Genomic DNA, 20,682 nt, shown 5'->3' with positions numbered 1-20,682 from the left:
CCTGAACAGATTTTCAATGGAGACAAAAATGTTCTATACTTGGGGAGGTTGGGGACATAAAATACACTTATTAATAAGAAGTAAAGTGAGCGCTAGGATAAAGCAGAGGGAGACACTCACTCTCCTGTTTTGTGCAAATGCAGTTGGGTTTATAATCAAGACTTCCCTTATCTTTGAAGCTGTTAACCCCTAGCCCTGGGACCTCGAAAGCTAACGATGAACACTAGCTGCTAGTTTGGGGGTTGAACGACAAGAAGGCCTGGGCAATGAGAATCTGTTTTCTGGATTGGTTCCATCGATGCTTTGTTCCTGAAGCCAGATAGCACCTTGTCGGTAAGGGACTGCCTTTTAAAGCTCTTGTGATATTGGGCAATGCCTCTGGCCATGCAGGCCATGTGAGCTCAACATGAGGGCATCAAAGTAGCCTTCTTTCCCCTAACCCAACATCTCTAATTCACCCTGTAGATCACGGGGTTATAAGGGTCATATCCTTTAAGGATCATTCCACACAGTTTTCTATGGAAATGATTATGTGGAAGTGAAGCCAACAGAGAACATCATGAAAGCCTCTAAGGGCTACACCATTGAAGATGCCATTATTACAGAAAAATTCATGAAAGCCATCACGCCCCAAACAAAATATCCCTGTTGAAGAAAACTGTGTGCAGATGTTGTGCATGCCTTCACAGGGTGACAGAGCCAATGCAGGGAATCATAGAGATTTTGTAAATGGCAAAAAGGTGAGGAGCAGCGGTTCTTAACCTGTGGGTCGTGACCCCTTTGCGGGTCGAACAACCCTTTCACAGGGTCCCAATTCATGATAGTAGCAAAATGACAGTTATGAAGTAGCAATGAAAATAATTGTATGGTTGGGGGTCACCACCACATGAGGAGCTGGATTAAAGCGTCGTGGCATGAGGACTGGTCTAGAGGAATTCACTACACAAGAGGAGTTAACAGAAAACAACTTGATGGAGATGAGTACTTCTGAACCAGGGCCAGATGATGACGGAGGTGACGCAGAAATAAGAGTACCGGAAAACAAATCAACATCTGACAATCTGGCAGTCAGACTGCTTTTGACTTCTTTGATGACATGGATTCTTTTCTGATAGGGGCACCAACTAAAGCAAACCGTGGAAGAGTTGTATTGTATAGAAACATTTAAAAAAAAAAAAAGCAAAGTAGGCAGAAATTACAATAAATTCCCATAAAGGTACCTTGAGTTTTGCCTGCCTCCCCTTTCATCTTGTCCATCACTTCTACCTCTGAGACAGAATACCAACCTCTCCTCTTCCCCACTTCTCAGCCTGCTCAACTGAAGACAATTCATCTTATCAGTAGATGACATGTACCAACAAATACAATATTGTAGATGTATTCTCTTTCTCATGACCTTCTTGATAACATTTTCTTTTCTTTAGCTTACTTTGCTGTAAGAATACATTTCACATACAGAATATGTGCTAACCAATTTATCTTATGTGATTGGTAGGGCTCATGGTCAATAGTAGTTAAGTTTTGAGGGAATCAAAATGTCTTCACAGGTTTTCACCGACACAGGGGTTGACAGATTTGGTCCCAGCACAGTTCAAAGGCCAAGTGCATACAATCTGTGTGCAAGTGCGAAAGGTTTTCCACTCCTCCTCGTGTAGCTCTTACCCTGTGGAGACCCAGTGGCCCTCAATCGTGGGTGGCATCTGTACAGTGATCCGAGCACCATTGTGGAGATGCTTGAGCATGTGGTGGCACTGAGATTCCTTGAAGGCCCTCCAGGCACTTTTCTCTAGGGACCTTGGGTAGGGTCTGCTGTCTGGGTGCAGGAGGGCAGAGCCCTCTCCCAGCCCTGAAAAAGAAAGGTGAGAAGTTAACCCACAGGAGAACTGGCTGCAGACTTGAATCAGGCTGAAGAGTCGTTGGCACCAGTGAAATAGCTGCAAGTGAGAAATACTCTCTACTATATATTATCTGCATATGGTCTCACAGAATTCACATTCCCAAGTTAGAAGTGTCCTTGGAGAAAATTTCACAGGTAAAAAAGCTGAAACCCATAGAAACAATAAACTGGAACAACTTGGGGTTTCTTGGTTAGTTGTGGTAAAGTCAGGACTCCAATCCTTGCATCTATGAAACAGAAAATGAGGTTGTGCGTTTCAATGAAGTTCCTGTGTGGTGCAGGCACATCAACACCACAGGGGTTGTAGAAAAGGGAAATGAACATATTCCAGAATCACTGAAGAGGAGACTACAGGATCGATGGGACAGGTCACCAAGAAGATAAACAAATACAGATAAGCATAAACAAATACATGTTGGGGAGGAAACCAGCTTCGTGAAAATGGTGCTTGGGCAAATGTGGTTTACATGAAGATTCAGGGAAGCGTCCCGAAGACTTAAATGTGGGAGCTACTCCTACCAAGACATGCATCTTCTGGTTCTTGATGTCCAGATGGATGCCTCTACAGGGCCACTCATCAACAGCACGATAGGAGGCCACCGCGTGCCTTCCCCTACAATTCAGGTAGGTGTCATATTTTCTCAATACTTTTCAAGTCAAAGCCCTCTCTCCCACAAAAGCCAGTGACAGACTACACATACAACATAAGGCTTAAAATTAAAAAAAATGATTTGCAAAAATATTTCATCGTTTTCTTGTCCAGAAGTCCCAAACCAGATCAAACTCATTGCCATCGGATCAATACTAACTCATACTGAATATACAGAACAGGGTAGAACTGCCCCTGTGGGTTTTCTAAGACTGTAACTCTCCAAGGGAGTAGAAAGTCTTGTCTTTCTGCCTTGGTGGGTGGGTGGTAAACAAATACCCAAACCAACTACTACAAAAACAAACTTACTGCCATCAAATAAGTTCTAACCCAAAATGGCTCAAATAGAGTGTGTAAGACTTGAGTTTTATGGGGCAGGCAGTCCCATCTTTCTCCTGAGGGGAGCCTGGTGGATTTGAAGCACCCAACCTGGAGTTAGCAGCCCCCTATTGGACACACAGTACTACCAGCATTCTCTAAAAGAATGTTAGGTCTAAGAAATCTTTAGTACCCCAAAGAGTTTAGGTTGACCCAAATTTACACATGGAAAAGTACCATCAGCCGAGTGCTTAGAAGAAAGCAGCGAAGAAAATGAATTTGATACTAACATTTACTGCAGCACATTCACAACAGCCCACGGGGGGAAACAGCCTAAATATTCAGCCACAGAAGAATGGATACACAAAATGTGTTATACCCCTGTAATGGGATATTTCAGTCAAAGAGATAAATGAAGTTCCGGTCTGTGCTGCATCTTAAAAACATTATGGTGAGCAAAGTAGTCAAGGAAAGCACAAATGTGTATGAGCCCACTTATATGAAAGAGGCAAATGTACAGAAACCAGAGTTAATGTTTATTAGGGAGGGGGGGGGAAATCTTGGTTGAATTAACACTTAATTTCTGATCAGATGGTAGAATAATTTAGAAATGGACAATGGCAATGTTTGCAGATCATAAGGAATGTAGTCCATGTCACTTAGTTCATGTATAAAAATTGTGAAATTGGAAAATGTTTTGTTACATGTATTTTTACCAATATACATACACAACTGAAAAACAATGGAAAATAAGGAAAAAATAGAGTTGTAATCTGAAGATCCACTCTTTCCTTTGGGATTCACACTGAAAAAAATTTTAAAATCAATAGTTCTTAATTGTAGGCCACCTCCGTAGCACCATGTTAACAAAAAAGATAACAGCTATCAAATATACAAAAATACAAGAAACATAATTGGCACATTAAAAAAATATGACTACTAAAATACGACCTATGAGACAGTGTGGTAGTTACATAATCAGGTGTCAATTTAAGACTATTAAGAGTGAAGGGGTGGAGGTCAGCCTGTCAATCAGGTCCCAGCTTGATGACCTCGTTCGAAGGAACCATGGAGATAAACAGCTGCCTGTAGGCAGGACACCCACTGACTCTCCACTTCATCTTCTGCTGATAAGACACAGAGGGAACTATGCTAGAGCCCTGGAGCTGGAGGAGCCACGTTGAGACCCTTGCCAGCATTGAGATGCTTCCACTGCCACGGAATCCACAAGACTTCCCACCCTTTGGCATGTAATCTTCCTGCACTCGGTGTCATTGCATGTGTTTGGTGCATCTGAAAAGGACTTTATAGATTGTTGTCAGACATGTGGGCTAATATTGGACTTATGGACTTGATCTGGACTGGCCTGGGATGTGTTCTCAATATTCAACTGCTCTTGTATACAGAGCTCCTTCTTATACACATATGAGTGTCCTTGAATTTGTTTTTCTAGTCTACCCAGCCTAACATACTAATAACACAAAAAACAAACAAACAAATGCCAACTCATTGACACTGAGTGAATTCCACCACCCCATAGGGTCTGGGAACAACTGCTCTTGTGGGATTCCAAGACCCTTAACTTTCTACAATAGTAAAAAGCCTCGTTTTTCTCCCATGGCGCAGCTGGTGGTTTTGAACTGCATTATCTTATAGTTAGCAGCCCAGGGTGTAACCACTATGCCACCAGGTCTCCGTCCTAACTAATAAAACAGTTGAAATAAGACAGAAATCAACCGGAGCCAGGTGCACTCTTGAGTGCAAGAGAAAGCCAAATGGTTTCAGGGTAGAGAGACAGGGACTCCCGAGGTCGAATGGTGACCTAAAATAAAAGAAAGTGGGATCTAAAGCACCAGGCTCTGTTCAGTTTAACAAATCCCTAAGATTACTTTTTCAACCTCAAGAATCCAATGGTGTCATTGGTCTGAAAGCCAAAGAACAATGGTTCTGGGAAGGAAGGCAGGATTTACAAAGCCAGAGTAAACAGTAAGATGATCAGTCGTACAGGTCATTCACACATAGGCTAGAGGCACACAGTGAAGGAACTCTTTAACCCAGCGCTTCTCAAACTTCCTCATGCCGTGGCCCTCTAATACAGTGCCTCATGTTGTGGTGACCCCCACAACCATAAAATTATTTCGTTGCTACTTCATCACTGTAATTTTGCTACTGTTTAGATAACCTCTGTGAAAGGGTCGTTTGACCCTCCAAAGAGGCCGTGGCCCCCAGGTTGAGAACCACTGAATTAACCAATGGCAGAAGAAATGGAAGACTAACAGTATAAACCTTCAGTGATGTAACAGGACCCTTCTTCAAAGGGACCTGGCCTTCCCCTCCTTCAAAGGGTTGTGGGTCTGTAAACTGGCTCAGGTCTGGGAAATGATTGAGTGGTCGTGACTCTCTGCTGTTCACCTGGTCTAGCATTCTTCCGCCTGTATAGATCATGTAAACATTTAGTACGTTTCTCATGTATTTCACTCCTAGGGACACCGTGGCTAAGAAGTCAATGACATAAATCCACCTGAGACAGGTTGCTTTGATTACTACCGAAGACTTGCTGTCCATTACGATAAACATGTCCACACTGTCTCTGTTAATTCAGTGCTGACACCGGCCCTCTACCACCACACGGCCCAATCAGCCCCATTGTAGGAAAATGTAGGAGTTCACTTAGGGTTAGTTATGCCCACTGTTAATCCTGGAGCACATAAAATAGCAATGACAGGAGTCTTCAGAGATGCTGGGGCCCACTTCACAAACTTGCTCCTTATGGTTGTGGTGAAGGGTATGTCTGTCCTCAGGACAGCCCCTTTTTGGGGCTATAGGATTATTCTGATAGATCCACTCCAACATACCAATTTCTCTAAGCTTTTGGATGTCTTCCTCTACACTGTACCAAGGTAGGTCAGGGACCTCAAGTTGGTCTAATCTAGGCCATCTGGCAGTCCATGCTTCATTGAATCAACCAAATGAATTAGATCCTCTTAACTTCTCTTGCTGAGACATTGAAGGAAGAATCTGTATTTAGGGACCCCATATCAAGAAACTCAGACAGCCTAATGTTACATTCCTTGCACCAGTATCCCAAACCCTTAGTAACCGTTCCCAGGGATATTACCCAGGCTTCAGTTTGTACCAGAACACTTGAGCACATTTTTATGAGTATAGCACGCTTCTTCCCGAGTCATCATCTGAGCCTCACCTTTAGGAACGTTCTGAGACTTAATTCTAGTTACAGGTCTAGAGGAAATAACGGGTGGTGGGGGTGTTTCCTGGAGGTTCTCAGCAATGTCTTGTATGGCATCTCCCCCAGGCAGTGGTAGAGATGCAGCCCCATCTGGCATTTCAGTTAGAGACGTTTGATTAATCTGCTCAGGTGTGGGCTGATTTACTGACAGTGGATTAATCCCCTCAGATGGGAGGGGTGGATCTACTGACTGGCTGGCTCAATCGTCTCTAGAGGCTCAATATCCTCTTCTGGATCACCAGCCCATATGTTCCCATCCTGTGTTTCAGGGTCACAATTCTTTCTGATTAATGCCCTTACTTTATTATCAGACACTGTTCAAGACCTGAAATTCAGCTGATGCTGTAAACCAGCTACTCCTACGATGAGACTCTGGATTTGGTTTCCGGCCACGTCAGCTCTATGACCAGAGATGAGTTTCCTTTGTAGCACACACAGAAGCTTTTAGGCCTGTTATTCAGCACTGGAGATGTGCTTCTGGGTTCTGAGATTATCCCTTTCCTTGGTCATATTTTCATTGTAAGGAGGACCAGCCAACCATCTTCTCTATACTTCTCATCCTGAAAAACTGCTGGAAAATATTAAACACACGATCACCCAGAGCCTCTCCTCTCACCAGCACTGTGAATATCAGCTTTGCTACGTCACACCATGGATGAACACCACCCACTCCAGTAAGAGCGGCAGACTTATCCCTGCCTTTAGGTGCAGAGAAATATTATGAGTGCTGTTAAGCCTAATTAGGTTGCAGAGCCAATTTGAGAAGCCCATATTTATGATCATGTGTCTCTAGAACCAGACCCTATTGGTGAATCAAAGCATAGACCACTGGGATTTTTGAGTAACATCCTGCCATCCTCTACAGACAACTACTCCCCTTTTTGAATAACAGCTGTTGGCCAACTGTTACTGGGCCTTATGGAGACCGAACACCTCACCATGGGCCACCAAGTCACCATGAGGCCTGAACTACCCACCATGAACTGGGTATTGTCTGACCCACGTAACCATAAAGTTGGACGTGCGCAGCAACACTCCATTGTTAAATGGAAGTGGTATATATGAGATCAGGCCAAAGCAGGACCTGAAGGAACAAGGAAGCTGCATGAAGAAGTGGCCCAAATGCCCACAGTCTCTACTCCTGTCACACTACCTTCTTTCTCCCAGTCTCACCTATGGCCTCCTGGAGAGCTCCTTACCACACTTTAAGTGAAGACCAAAAAAGTCATGCTTGGTTTACGGATGGCTCTGCACGATATGCAGGTGCCACTCGTAAGTGGACAGCAGCAGCACTACAGCCCCTTTCTGGGATCTCCCTAAAGGACAGTGGTGAAGGGAAATCTTCCCAATGGGCAGAACTTCGAGCAGTGCACCTGGCCATTCATTTTGCATATAAGGAAAAATGGCCAGATGTGAAACTGTATACTGATTCATGGGCTGTGGCTAATGGCTTGGCTGGATAGTCAGGGAATTGGAAGGACCATGATTGGAAAATTGGTGACAAGGAGGTGTGGGGAAGAGGTATGTGGATAGACCTCTCTGAATGGGCCAAGAAAGTAAAGGTAATTGTATCTCACGTGAACGGTCACCAAAGGGTTACCTCTGAAGAGGAGGACTTTAACAATCAAGTGGATACGATGACACGCACTGTGGAGACTGGTCCTCCTCTTTTCTCTGCCACTCCTGTTATCACCCAATGGGCACAATAACAAAGTGAACATGGTGGCAGGGATGGAAGTTACACATGGACACAGCAACATGGACTTCCACTCACCAAGGCTGACTTGGCCACTGCCACTGCTGAGTGCCCCATTTGCCAGCAGCAAAACCAACATTAAGTCCAACATATGGGACCATTCCTCGGGGAGATCAGCCAGCAACTTTGTGGCAGATTGATTACATAGGACCACTTCCATCATGGAGGGGACAGCGTTTTGTTCTTACTGGAATAGACACCTACTCTGGATATGGATTTGCCTTCCCTGCACGTGATGCTTCTGCCAAAACTACTATTCGTGTACCAACAGAATGCCTCATCCACCGGCATGGCATCCCACATAGCATTGCTTCAGATCAAGGAACTCACTTCACAGCAAATGCAGTGTGGCAATGGGCCCATTCCCATGGAATCCACTGGTCATATCATGTTCCTCATCATCGTGAAGCTGCTGGCTTGAATGATGGAATGGGCTCCTAAAGACACAATCACGGCGCCAACTAGGTGGCAACAACTTGTCAGCCTGGGGCAATGTTCTCCAGGAGGCTGTATATGCCCTAAACCAGCTGCCAATATGTGGTGCTGTGTCTCCAATAGCCAGGATTCATGGATTCAGGAACCAAGGGGTGGAAGCTGGTGTGGCACCACTCACTATTACTCCTAGTGATCCCCTTGCAGCATTTTTGCTTCCTGTCCCAGCAACACTGTGTGCCTCAGACCTGGAGGTCTGTGTTAGTCTTGGTACTTTAGAGAAACAAATCCACAGAAACTCATGTATAAGAGAGGGTTTTATATAAAGGTAAAGTGCACATCAAGAAAATATCCTACCCAGTGCTGCCCAAGCCCACAAGTCCAACATTAACCCATATGTCCAACACCAACCCACAAAGTCCTCCTCCATCTCACAAAACAGACACAGTGATGCCGACTACAGAAGGAAAGCTGAGTCAGGCAATGTGTAAGCATCTCAGCGCTGGCAGGGGCCTCCACATGGGTGCTCTAGCATCCAGGGCTGCATCGGAGTAGGTCCATGTGGCTTTTCCTCAGGGATGTCTTGCAGGAAGTGAGCCTTTCCAGCTAAAGCAGGGAACTGACTAAGGCAGATGCACCCTGGTCTGACCATCAGAAAACAAGAGACCAAAGAACTAGAAAGGCGAGGCTCATTTTTTCCTCTGCCCTTCAATTAACCCCACATGTGTTTATTGGCCAGGTTGGCACAATAAACTAACTAACTCATGGTCCTGGTCCTGAAGGAAGAAACTCTCCCACCAAGAAACACAGCACGGATTCCACTGAACTGGCAGCTGAGCATGCCCCCTGGCCACTTTGGGCTTCTCATGCCTTTGGATCAACAGGTCAGTAAGGGTGTCACTACTGAATGGTGTGATTGATCATGATTACCAAGGGAAAATTGGACTGGTGCTACATAATGGAGGTAAAGAATATGTCTGAAATCCAGGAGACCAAGTAGGTTGTCTCTTAGTGCTACCATGCCCTGCTTTTTTTTTTTTTTTTTTAAGTAAATGGTAAGTTACAGCAACCCAATCCTGACAGGCTGTATAATGACCCAATGACCCAGACCCCTCAGGAATGAATGTCTGGGTCACCCCACCAGGCATACAACCACAGTCAGCTGATGTGCTGCCCGAGAACAAAGGTAATACAGAATGGGTAGTAGAAGAAGGTAGTTCTGCCTATCAGTTACGACCACATGATCAATTGCAAAAGCAAGGTTTGTGATTTTCAGTTTATCTTCTTTATAAGTGCTTATTGAATATCTTTCCTTTGTTTGTGTATGATATATCAGATACAGTTGGACTCAGTGTGTTTTCATTTATATGTATTGTAGATGTTTGATGGTAGGTGCAAATTTGATTTCATTAATGTCTGGAAATTATATATGGCTAAAGAATTGTGTATAGGTGCCAAGTTGGCAAGGGGTAGACTATGATATGTAGGTTTATTGTGCCAACTTGTCCAATAAGAACATGTAGGATTAATAAGGTCGCAGTATGATTGTAGGGAAAAAAGAGATAAATAGCTTGGCAAGCCCCACCTCTCTATCTTGCTCTATGGTGATTGGACAAGCATTCAGCTTTAGCTAGTCCTCTGCCTCAACTTGCAAGCTACACTACCAGTGGGACACCCAACCCACGCCACTAGAGCTTGAGATTCCTTTGAGACCTACTTTGCCACGCTGCTGGTGCATACATCGCTCGATCTTGGGACAGTTGGATCCTGTCATCTGGCTGACTGCTGGTGATCCACCCTGCTGTTTGCTGCCTCTGGCTGGACTGCCTGCATTGCTCTATGGAAGACTCAGCTGTCTGCTTCCTTGACCTTGGACTGAACAGCCCTCATGAGTTGAAGGACTTCCAGTATATTAACTGTTTCATGGAAGTGAGTTGAACTGCACCCTCTGTACTGCTGTGTGGACTAATTAGCTGTTATATTCCTTTGTACTGTATCTATCTATCTATCTATAATCTTAAGGGCCATGTTTTTGTTTCTCCTGAGAATTTGACTTTTTATCTAAAGGTGGGGTCTCTATGAGTCTGAAGGTACACAACAGTGACAGCACAGTTAATTTGTTTTCTATTTGTTAAAATTTGGCTGAAAATGAACTCCACGGGCATGATGAAAACACTGCAAAGTGAGAGAATGGCTGTGGAGTTTTAGTCTTTCAGATGTTTTCAAGAGCATCATGGGTCTCACTCTTCAACAACTAACCTAATAGAGCACCTACCATGCACTAGGTTCCCTCCTTATTGCTAATATAAACTAAAATAGCACAATAGTGATGAAAGCAACTATTGTTAGTGTGATGATTGGCAAATGGCCTTGTGCACATATTATCTCATTTAATCAAATGTAATTTTTTATGTAGGCAGAGAAAGGGTAACTCTTCCCCGGGGAGTGTTACGTAAGCAGTCAGGGGAAGGGAACTCAATGTTCCTCACACTGTTGCCTGCCCAGTGGTAATTTGGGTTAAGGAGGTTCTCAAAATGGCTTCACTTTTATCAAATGGTAACAATGTCCTGTGAAAATGATCACAGTAAAGGGCTGGTTTCTTTTGAGTGAAAGAGAGAGAAAAAATTAGTCTTGGGATGGAAATTACTCACCTGTTGAAACAAATTAAATCCTGGGGGCCTTGGGGTACAATTTTATAAATTCCCACTTTCCAGCATGGAGACGAAATCCTAGAGCCCTGGAAGTCTTATTCATATTGGGGGGTAGATGGGGGTGGAGGAGAGCGAGAAGGGTGGGCAAGTGATATTATTCAAAGCAATAAATTACTCCACAATAAAAATTCCAGCAACCTATTACTCAGAATAAAATTTTTAAAGAAATCAAATAAATAGGAACTTACTTTTTAAATAGAAGGAAGCCTAGTACTTACCATTTTATTGGTAAATGTATTCTCTTAACAGTAGGCCACTGGGATTAACAGTTCATACCACTTACATTTTCTAGGTTAAGAATACAGAAATCAGCACCAACAAAGTTTTCAAAGGAATAAATACCATACTTCTGCTACGGCATCCACAGAAAACCTTATTCAGGAATTCAGGTGCTCTCAAAAGCCAGCTGGTCAGTGGAGAGAGACCAAAGTGTGCCCTTGACGGGGTGTGGCAGGAGGAGCAAAGGCTGATGTCTTTTTAAAGTCAACATTCACTATTCGACAGATAACCTAATGGAGTGCTTACTATGTAGTAGTTACCTCTTAGGGCACTGTTGACATATGAAAGAGAGAGATGGTGGAGTCCACGTCCAAGGACCTGTATCCTGAATATTTAAAAAATCTGAATTATCTAGCACATTCCATAGTTTCCTACTTTCCTATCTAGATTGAGAAACCAATAGTTCAAGATCACTTTGCATGCATTCATATGTAAAAGTACTACTTGAGAAGGAAACAATAGTTTTCAAGCATGCTTGGGGCTAAACTGATCGTTAACCAAATACATACATACAAAAGCAAACACACATAGAGATAGTTTTAAAAATAGTCTTTAATTAAAAAAGGCAAGAGGAAGATGCAGAAATATTAGTAACCGTTATCTCTGAGTAGAAGAGCTTGGATTGTTCTTCTTGCTCACCTTACATGTTTGTACACTTTTTAATAATGTGCTAGCTATTACTGGGATCATCAGGGTGAGCGAAGCACCCTCAAGTCAGCACTTGAGTGATATGTAAAATTTGAAGTAGATTGAGTGCAGGCAGTTCCTTAGCCATGAAATTGCCCTGCCCGAGTAAATCAACAGTCATTACTGTAAATGTATCCTTTGAAGTGGATATTGCCAGATAAGCTCCAGCACAGCTTCCCATGTTCTGCAGTGGAAGTGTTAGTGGGTCACAGGCAGGACTGCATCTCACTCCCACACGTATACGGGTGCTGACCGTGTTCCTGCTTGTCTTCATGGATTTTTGGAAATAAAGGGGAAGCGAGCTGCTTCTACATACCTTTAAATATTTGTTTTAAGTATTCCTTATCCTTTTTGATGAACAGTATACTAAAATCAAGATCTCAAAACCCTGGCTCTATTAAGTTGCACTGAAAACCGGGTAGTTTTTCATGCCATTTTCTCCTAACGTCGTGGTACCAGGTAGACACTCGTGTTGAAGAGATTGCAAATTTTATGTGCTAACTGCTATTGCATACCCCTCCCCTTCAGGCCAGCCGTGTGTGTGTGTGTGTGTGTGTGTGTGTGTGATGGAGTGAGCAGGCAGTGTGTGTGTGTGTATGATGAGAGAGCAAACAGAGGGGATGCGCCTGTGCATGGCCTCGTCCAGCTCTATAATGGTCAGTCCCCTTGTACCCCAGATACCCTGCGGGAATCTTCAGGAAAGCGGAGATGCTCTGCTCACCGCCGGTCCCCAGCACTCTGTAGCATTTGACATAGAGGAGGCACTCCTAATTGTGGAGTGGGAAATTGCTGAATGAATGAGAGTGGGAAACCCTGTGAATACAGAATACGTTTAATAATTTTAGGGTAACACGCTCTCCTTTTCCTAACATATGACATTTCAGAATAAATCTGTTCCCGAATGGGAGAGACATAGGTGATCCATTTATAAAATCGTGACAAACACGGAAGTTCTTTTGTGTTCTTTCTGTGCGCTTTCAGGCAAGGCAGAAAATCACTAGCATTTCCGGTGTACTCTTACATGCTTTATTGCTCTTCTTTTGTTGGTTGTGACATGTTGTCATCAGTCAGTCCCAAAACAGACTAGAAGTACCATCCTCGTACCATCTACTTGAACTCGCTCTTCACCCCTTCAGGCAGGAAAGGGTGGACTCAGCCATAACAGACCTCTGCTGGCTCTCCTACAAGGCCACCCATCACAAGGAAGGCCATTTATCTAAGACTCTGTCATTAGGCACATTTCTTTTCAAGAGCTCATTGCCACCTATGGCTATAGGAGGAAAAGCTGCAGGTGGTGATAAAAACTACCTTTAGTAAAATATTTTCAAAGATTTCTAGTTTACACTATTTAAATGACTTACTATTTTGTTGGTTAAGCTATGATGATGTAAATGCTACAGCTTGTGTTTTAAGTTTTGAGAAAACAAGCTTGTATTAAAGGAAATAGCTCCAAAAAGTCTTCACTTTTCAGAAAAGTGAATGAATTCTACAAAAGTAAACAATGTCTGGGGCTAGAGGATTTCTCCCAACTCCAGTTCCAACATTAAAAACAAATGTTTTCATTAGCAAAGGGAATTAGTGTTTTGCAGTGTGTCAAAACACCAGTGGCTTTGGACTCTCTCATGCTAATCTGTGTTTTTAGAACGGAATGATTTTTAGAATCTGACATCTGAAACTCTTGTGGCTTTTCATGTAAGTAAAGAAAACAGGGGTAATGGATGTCTTCCAGCTGCATACCTTCACGACATCCAATAGGTTTTATTTGGATTAAGAAATACAATTGTTTTCAGAATCTGAAGGGAAGTAAAGTAACACTGACATGTATACTTTTACGCCATCAAATTTTTAACTTGGATCTTGCACTACAATTACCGTTTAAGAAAAATAAACAACAGGTGACGTTCCACTTGAACATGGTCGACTGATCACACGGGGAGTGAATCCCTTTCCAAAAACCAGGCGGAAGACATCAGAAAGAGAAAGCAGAGTTCAAGCAATCGTGGAGAAAACTCAACAGATAAGTAACCTGAACCCCCTGAAGTCCACAGACGGTGGGAGCAGAGAGGGTAAGAGGAAAGGCGGGATGACTAGCCCTTTCTCCCGCCACACCAAGCTGCTGAACTCACCTTAGACCTGAGAGGTTTCTGAACTGCCCAGCGGATGTGCACTCCATACCCGTGGCCTCCAGACTCTCCACCTAGCAGTCTCTTCCCTCATTCCTTGCCTGGCAAGTGCCCCAGCCGGTGCTGGAGTCCTATGCCCTGAACTCAGATGGCTCCTATAATCACCTCTAGGCCTGGGCAAAATACAGGCTTACCTGAGCACTCTAGGCCCCCTTCATGATGCCATCCCCCAGTCAGCATTCCAATTAGACCACCCCGGATTGTCCAGCGCAAGAGCCTAAAAATCGAAGGCTGGATAAAAGCATATTAAGTGACTGGCAACAACAAAAATAGATGTGGTAATATTAATCTCTGGGGGGAAATAGACTTAAAGGCAAATAGCATAATTAGGGACCAGAGTGATCACTACACAATGATTAAAAGAACAACAGACCGAAAGGACATACGCATAATAAACATACGCATAATAAACATATGTCTCCCCAGAGGACCTCAAAGTGCACTAATCAAATCTTCACGAATGGAAGAGAGACACAGACAGCTCAACAATAATAGTGGGAGACTTCAATATGCCACTCTTAAGGAAAGACAGATCATGAGGGGATAGCTTAATAAGACTCAAAACACTCAAACAATGTAATCAACCACCATGACCTCCTAGTCATACAGAATACTCCATCCAACAATAGCATAGTATATACATTCTTCTCTAGAGTACACAGAACATTCTCAAAATAGACTCCATATTAGGACACAAAAGAAGCGTGAACCAATTATGGGGGGAAAAATAGGAGGCGATCCTACAATTCATTTTCTCAGATTATAATGCTATAAATGTAGAAATCAACCATGGGAAGAATAGAAACATACAGATAAACACATGGAGACTGAACAACATACATCTTTAAAATGACTGGGTAATAAACAAGGGACAGAATTTTTAAATTAATTGAAACAAAGGAGAGTGATAACACAACATACCACAACCTTTGGAATGTAGCAAAAGCAGTTACCAGAGGTCAATTCATAGCAATCGATGCACACATTAAAAAGAGAGAAGTCCAAAATCAACACTTTAACCCAACAAGTGGAACAAGGGCACTAAAATAAATTTTCCAAAAATGGAAGAAAATAAATCATAAAGATCAGAGCAGAAATAAACAAACTATAGTGGAAAATGTTAAAATGGATTCACAAAATTGACAGACCGCTGGAAAACATAAGAAAAGAAAGAAAATATGCAAATACCTAAAGTTTAAAATAAGCAGCAACTCAAGATCACCATTGATGCTCTTTTTTTCCTATTCCCATGAGGAGCGCTGGCGGCGTAGCGGTTACACATTGGGCTACTACCACAAGGTCTACTGTTCGAAACCACAAGCAGTTCCTCAGGAGCAAGACAGCACTTTCTACTCCCATAAAGAGTTACAGTGTCAGAAACTCACAGGAGGGGTTCTGCCCTAACCTATATAGTCCCTGTGAATCAGCATCTACTTCATGGCAGTGAGTTATCTTTATATGACCTATATTGCCCCCAATTTTGCTTCTGTGAATGAGCAGTATTGAAAGGTTTGCCCTATCTCCAACTGTTATTGCTAGTGTAACTAATATCCAGTTACCTAAATTGCTAATCTGTACAAATCAACAATCTATGTAGTTTGGTCTAAGAAAATTGTATTATACATGTATACGTTCTTTTTCTCAGCAGTGTTTTAAATTCTAGACCACTGGCTAAATTAATGGCAGTATCAATAGAACTACCATATGCCTATATGCCCAAGGGAGAAAGAGAGGGCTTGCTACTCCCATAAACAGTTAGAATCTCGGAAACTCACAGGGGGTCACTAGGAGTTCGGTTTTGCTTTTTGAACCCTCTGCCCCATGTGGATAATTCATAATTCTTTCATCAAAATAATAATGATGTCCTTAAAGTGACCCAGGGGCATGCATAAAACATAGATAAATGAATGGATTTTGCACTTGCCCTTAATCATAGTCCTAATCTAAGAAAAATCAGATCTTATGACACAGCCCTGCTCAATACCTACCTCTATGACTTTATCACTGAAGATATGGGTGCTATATATAGCACAGTGTGGTGAAGAAAGCAGATGGTGCCTTGTTATCAGAAAGAACAGCATCTGGGGTCTTAAAGGCTTGTTTTAAAACAAGCAGCCTTCTAGGTGAGGCTAGGTCCACACAGAAGAAACACACCATCCTGTGTGACCTAAGAATTGTAAACAACAAAGTCCAAATCTACAGGAGGGACTGGTATTAGAACTTAATTTTGAACACTCAGTTTGCAGAAGGCTACGGATGGCAGTGAAAGCCCCAAGCCCACCTGCAGGGTCTCCCACGCAGAGGCCCACTCTGTGGAATCCCCTCTGACGATGGACCACGGATGGGAAAGGCCTGTTATCAGACAGAGCATCTTGTAGGGTGGATTACTGTAGTTGGTCCAAGGGCACCCCTTTGTCACTGATCTCTCTCTTGATCCAAAATATAATTTGTGCCAGTGTTTAACATTTTCTGCTTTGTTTTCAATTGGCATTTCTCTCTTTTATTCCACCATTGCTGTTGGGCCATTTGTTTTTATTTTCTCTTGATTTTATATGCTTTTCTGTGTATGAAACCCAGATTAGGCAACTCTATTGAAACCACAGCAGGGTTAATAGATTCCAAGGGACATGCCAGGGAGACTGGCGGGAAATGGGGAACCAACAAGGGGTACAAAGACGAAATGTCCTCGAATTGGTTGTGGTGATGGTGGCACGGCCCTTACGAATGTGATTAAGCAATTGAAATATAGGACATATGAAATCAATGATGTTAGTGAAACTCTTAAAAATAAACTAGTAAACATTTTTAAAGTAAATAAATAGCAGGTTCAAGCCTTACCCGACTCTAAATAACTCACTGAAAAGCACTGAAGGGGGGAAAGATGAGGTTTTATGCTCCTAGAAAGTTTGACAGTCTTGGAAACCCAGAGGCAGTTCCACTTTTTCCTAAAGCATTGCTAGAAGTCGGAATTGACTTGATGGCAGGAGTCTGAGCTTTGGTGCACTTAGGGGTGATCTGTGATTTGCAATGAACTTACATAGAAGTAAACAAAAAAGTGAACAATCACTGAATACCAAACACATGGTATATTTAGCAACATCATTAAAGCTCAACAGAAAAAGAAACTTTAAAAAATCATATTAATATCAATAATACACATAACCATCTATAAGTGACACCTGAATCTAAATTTATTGAACTTTGCCACAAGTACGTTCCTAACCATGGGAAATATATTTTTAGCCTGAAAATGTCTCCCATTAAATACACAAATGATATAATATGGTTAACTAAATAAAATACCAAATTTGTCAGGAAAAAATAATTATACCATTCTAAGGTTTCTTTCTAACTTCAGTTGAAATATCTGATTAAAATACATCTGTTAGTATGAAATAAAATTTTCGAATGCCAGTCAACTTTTTATCTAACTAATGAGCAGAACATAGCGACAAAACTATTTTCTAGTGTTAGGTTGATTAATACCCGTTTTCTAGGAAAACTACACCATCAATGTAAAATGTCAAGGGGAGAAGGGAGACTCTCCACTTCTCATTGCTGCGGTATGCTGTTGGAACTGATTAGGACAAACTTTTCTTAACTCCTGAGGCCTTATTGTACAATGATTCTCTCTGTTTATTTTGCCTTTGAAGTCTAAATGGATCTAAGGAGATTTGGGGGAAACTTAAGTTTTAATAATTTTGCCACTGAAGATTCATTTTGATGTTGGATAACATTTTGTGCCAAAAACTTTAATTATTAATTAAACTTTGGAAACCTCATTTTTCCTCTGCTTCTGTCTCTTACATTCGCCCCCCTCCTCCCGTCCCCACTGTCCCACTACTTCATGCTCAGACTGTCCCTTCAGTTACTCTCTCACTCACCTTGCTCCAGCCCTCTTTTGAGCACCTCTGGGTCTCAGTGTATCCCCAGACTCCAACTAGTTACTTGAGATTTCAGATTCTAATTTGCGAGACTTTTTTCTTGGCATTTTGTTACCTGTCCCTTATGACTGTCTCAGCTTGGCCAGGAGGATAGCAAGGATAATTATAACCCAGCCATCTCAAAAGGCGGAGAAAATGCCCCATCTGAACAGAAGCCAGCTTTATCTCTGAGGACCACTTTTGTAAGTTCAGAACCAACGACTCGATGAAAAAAAAAATTAAGGAAAAAGTTCGGCTCGTGTCAAATTTTCAAGTTTTTATTTTAACGTCCCTTGACCATCCTGTCTTCTTAAGCTATTAAACCAGACTTCTTTAGCGGAACCCTTCTCATTCCATCTCTTTCTGCCTTGTGTATGTGGCAGCTGCTGTTTGATCTGCTCATTGCCTCTGATTTGTTTCATGTTTCAGCCAAAGATGAAAACTGCTCTGTAATTCTAAGCAGATGGGCCCAGGAGCCCAACCCTATAATTATATCTTCTCTCTTTTGCCCTCTAACTGCAAGCCTTCCATCCTGACTTTTAAAGTCTGGGATAGCTGGAGGCTCAACATGCACCTTGGCAAGTCAGGCCCAACCAGACAAGTTCGCACAGCCTGTGGCATGGGGTGAGCTGCCTGGGGTAGGGGGGGGTTGGGGGCGGAGGGGGGCACAAAGAAATCAAAACAGCTTGTGGGCTACGTTCAGCCTGAGGGTCAGTCCGGACTGCCAGTGATCCAAACCCTGCTCTCTTGCAGTCTTCTGCTCAAAAGTTCAGAGACTTGTTCAGGGCACTGTTGTCCTCAGCACAGATTTTGGGAGGCTGTGAAAGGATGCTGAGGACCGAAGACAGTGCTACTGGGGCCTATTTCTGCTGAAACTTCCCTTCCAGTCTCACCATCAGGGAAAGTTTGCCAAGGCTATCTATCTGAACAGGTGTCTCCTTGGCGAGTAAGGATGCTCAATACTGACCAACCATAAAATCTGCATTGTCGACTCGAGAGCAATTCTGCCTAATATTTCTCCTGCCGACTTCTGGAATCCTTTTAAAAGTCTGATGCTGTCGGGGTAAGGGTTTAGAAGCACTCCTCCCCTTCTCTCACCACCCCCCGTCCCACCCCCGGCCCCATGCCCACTGCCTTCCAAACAAAATAAAATAAACAACAATAACAAAACCCACTGGCATCCTGTGGACTCCAACTCCTAGCTAGCCAGGGTTTCTGAGGCTGTCAATCTTTATGGGAACAGATAGCCTCAGTTTTTCTCCCATGGAGCGGCTAGTGGCTTTGAACTGCCAGCCTTAAGGTTAGCAGCCTCAGGGTTTATTTGCACAGCCCCTGTGAGTGAGACACAGGCAACACTGAAACAAAATCATCAAGCAAGAGTACAGGGAAATCAAGCATCAAGGTCGAGTGAGCCCGGGGAGACTGGTTTTAATTACCACATCTTGGCTATATTAGTGCCCTGCTCTTTGAAACTGCAACCAAAGACTTCAATGCCCATTAATGAGAGAGGAGGGAACCCCCACCATCACCCCTACGGAGTGTGTGAAAGCGCATCCAAACAACCCACAGGCATCCCTAGAAACACTCCACAATCCCTACAAAATGGTTCCCCCTTAAGTGACCAGCTTCTCCTTACCGTCCCGTAAAAGTAAAAGCTTGGGCAGCACGGGAGCTGCTAATGCACTCTGACACTTTAGAAACGAGATCGCAGACTTGCAGTCTATCCTGGGAAGTCTCGCAGCATGGATGCTCCAGGGGAGCGGGTGGCCGCCTGCACAGGTTCGCACTCCCCACTGAAGCAAGCACCCGACTAGGGAGCCGGGAAGAGCCTGTCCCGAGGGGCGCCCCGGGGGCTTCAAGGCTTCCCTGGAGCCTGCCCCAGCCGGGGACAGCGCAGTCCCGGCCGCGGACCGGCCCTCGGGTGGCTGTCCCTTGATGGGCTCGGATGGCCAGGCGATCGCCGCGGACTCACCGTGCAGCAGGAGGGCCGGGAACAGGTATCTGACGAGGAGGCAGCAGAGACAGGACATTTCCAGAGTCCCGCGGCCGCCAAGGGTCCCTAAATGGCGCGGCCGCTCGCGGGCCTCCAGTCCTGCCTGGCCGCCGCCGGGCGCCCGCAGAGCTGCCACGCCGCCCGAAGGGACCGCGGCCCCGCGCGCCCGGCCGTCGGGCCCCGCACAAAGGCCGTCTCCGCGAGCCCGCGCGCGCCGCCTGCCTCGGCTGGCCCGGCCGCGCGGGCCTGCTGCGGCGCCCCAGCTCAGGAGGCGGCCGCGCGCCCCATGCCGGCTCCGCGCGGAGCCCCGCGGCCCCCCGCGCCGTCCGCGCACAGCTCCCCGGCCGCCGCCCGCGCACCAGCAGAGGCTGCCACCGCCGCGCGACTGCGGCGTCTCTTCATCCTTCCAGCGGGTGCCGGGCGCCGGGCCGAAGGCGGGGGCGGGGCGGGGCGGGGCGGGGCCGGGGACTTGAAAGGAAGCCCCGCCCCCGCCCGCCCCGGAGCTCCGCCCCCGCCCGCGCCGGCGCACCCCTCCCGGGGCTCCAGGGCCCCCTCCGCGCCTCCTCTCCAGCCCCTGCCGCTTCCTGCGACGGCTCGGCCGCCTGGG

At 44.5% G+C, this 20,682-nt stretch overlaps 1 protein-coding gene across 1 annotated transcript in view; it reads right to left on the bottom strand.

Annotated features, from left to right (window-relative positions):
* APCDD1 (APC down-regulated 1) overlaps nucleotides 1-20,186 on the bottom strand; it is a 42,680-nt gene extending 22,494 nt beyond the window's left edge. Inside the window, exons 1-2 of the mRNA XM_075529334.1 lie at nucleotides 20,055-20,186; nucleotides 1,663-1,846 (exon numbers count right to left, since the gene is read on the bottom strand). Coding sequence (XP_075385449.1) covers nucleotides 1,663-1,846; nucleotides 20,055-20,112 — 242 coding nt within the window. The 5' untranslated portion in view covers nucleotides 20,113-20,186. The remainder of the gene's footprint in view (nucleotides 1-1,662; nucleotides 1,847-20,054) is intronic.
* Nucleotides 20,187-20,682: the final 496 nt, after the last annotated feature.

This window comes from Tenrec ecaudatus, chromosome 13 (genome assembly GCF_050624435.1).
Source record: "Tenrec ecaudatus isolate mTenEca1 chromosome 13, mTenEca1.hap1, whole genome shotgun sequence".
NCBI lineage: Eukaryota > Metazoa > Chordata > Mammalia > Afrosoricida > Tenrecidae > Tenrec > Tenrec ecaudatus.
Note: the sequence above shows the minus strand (reverse complement) of the source record. Positions and strands in the feature narration are given on the sequence as shown.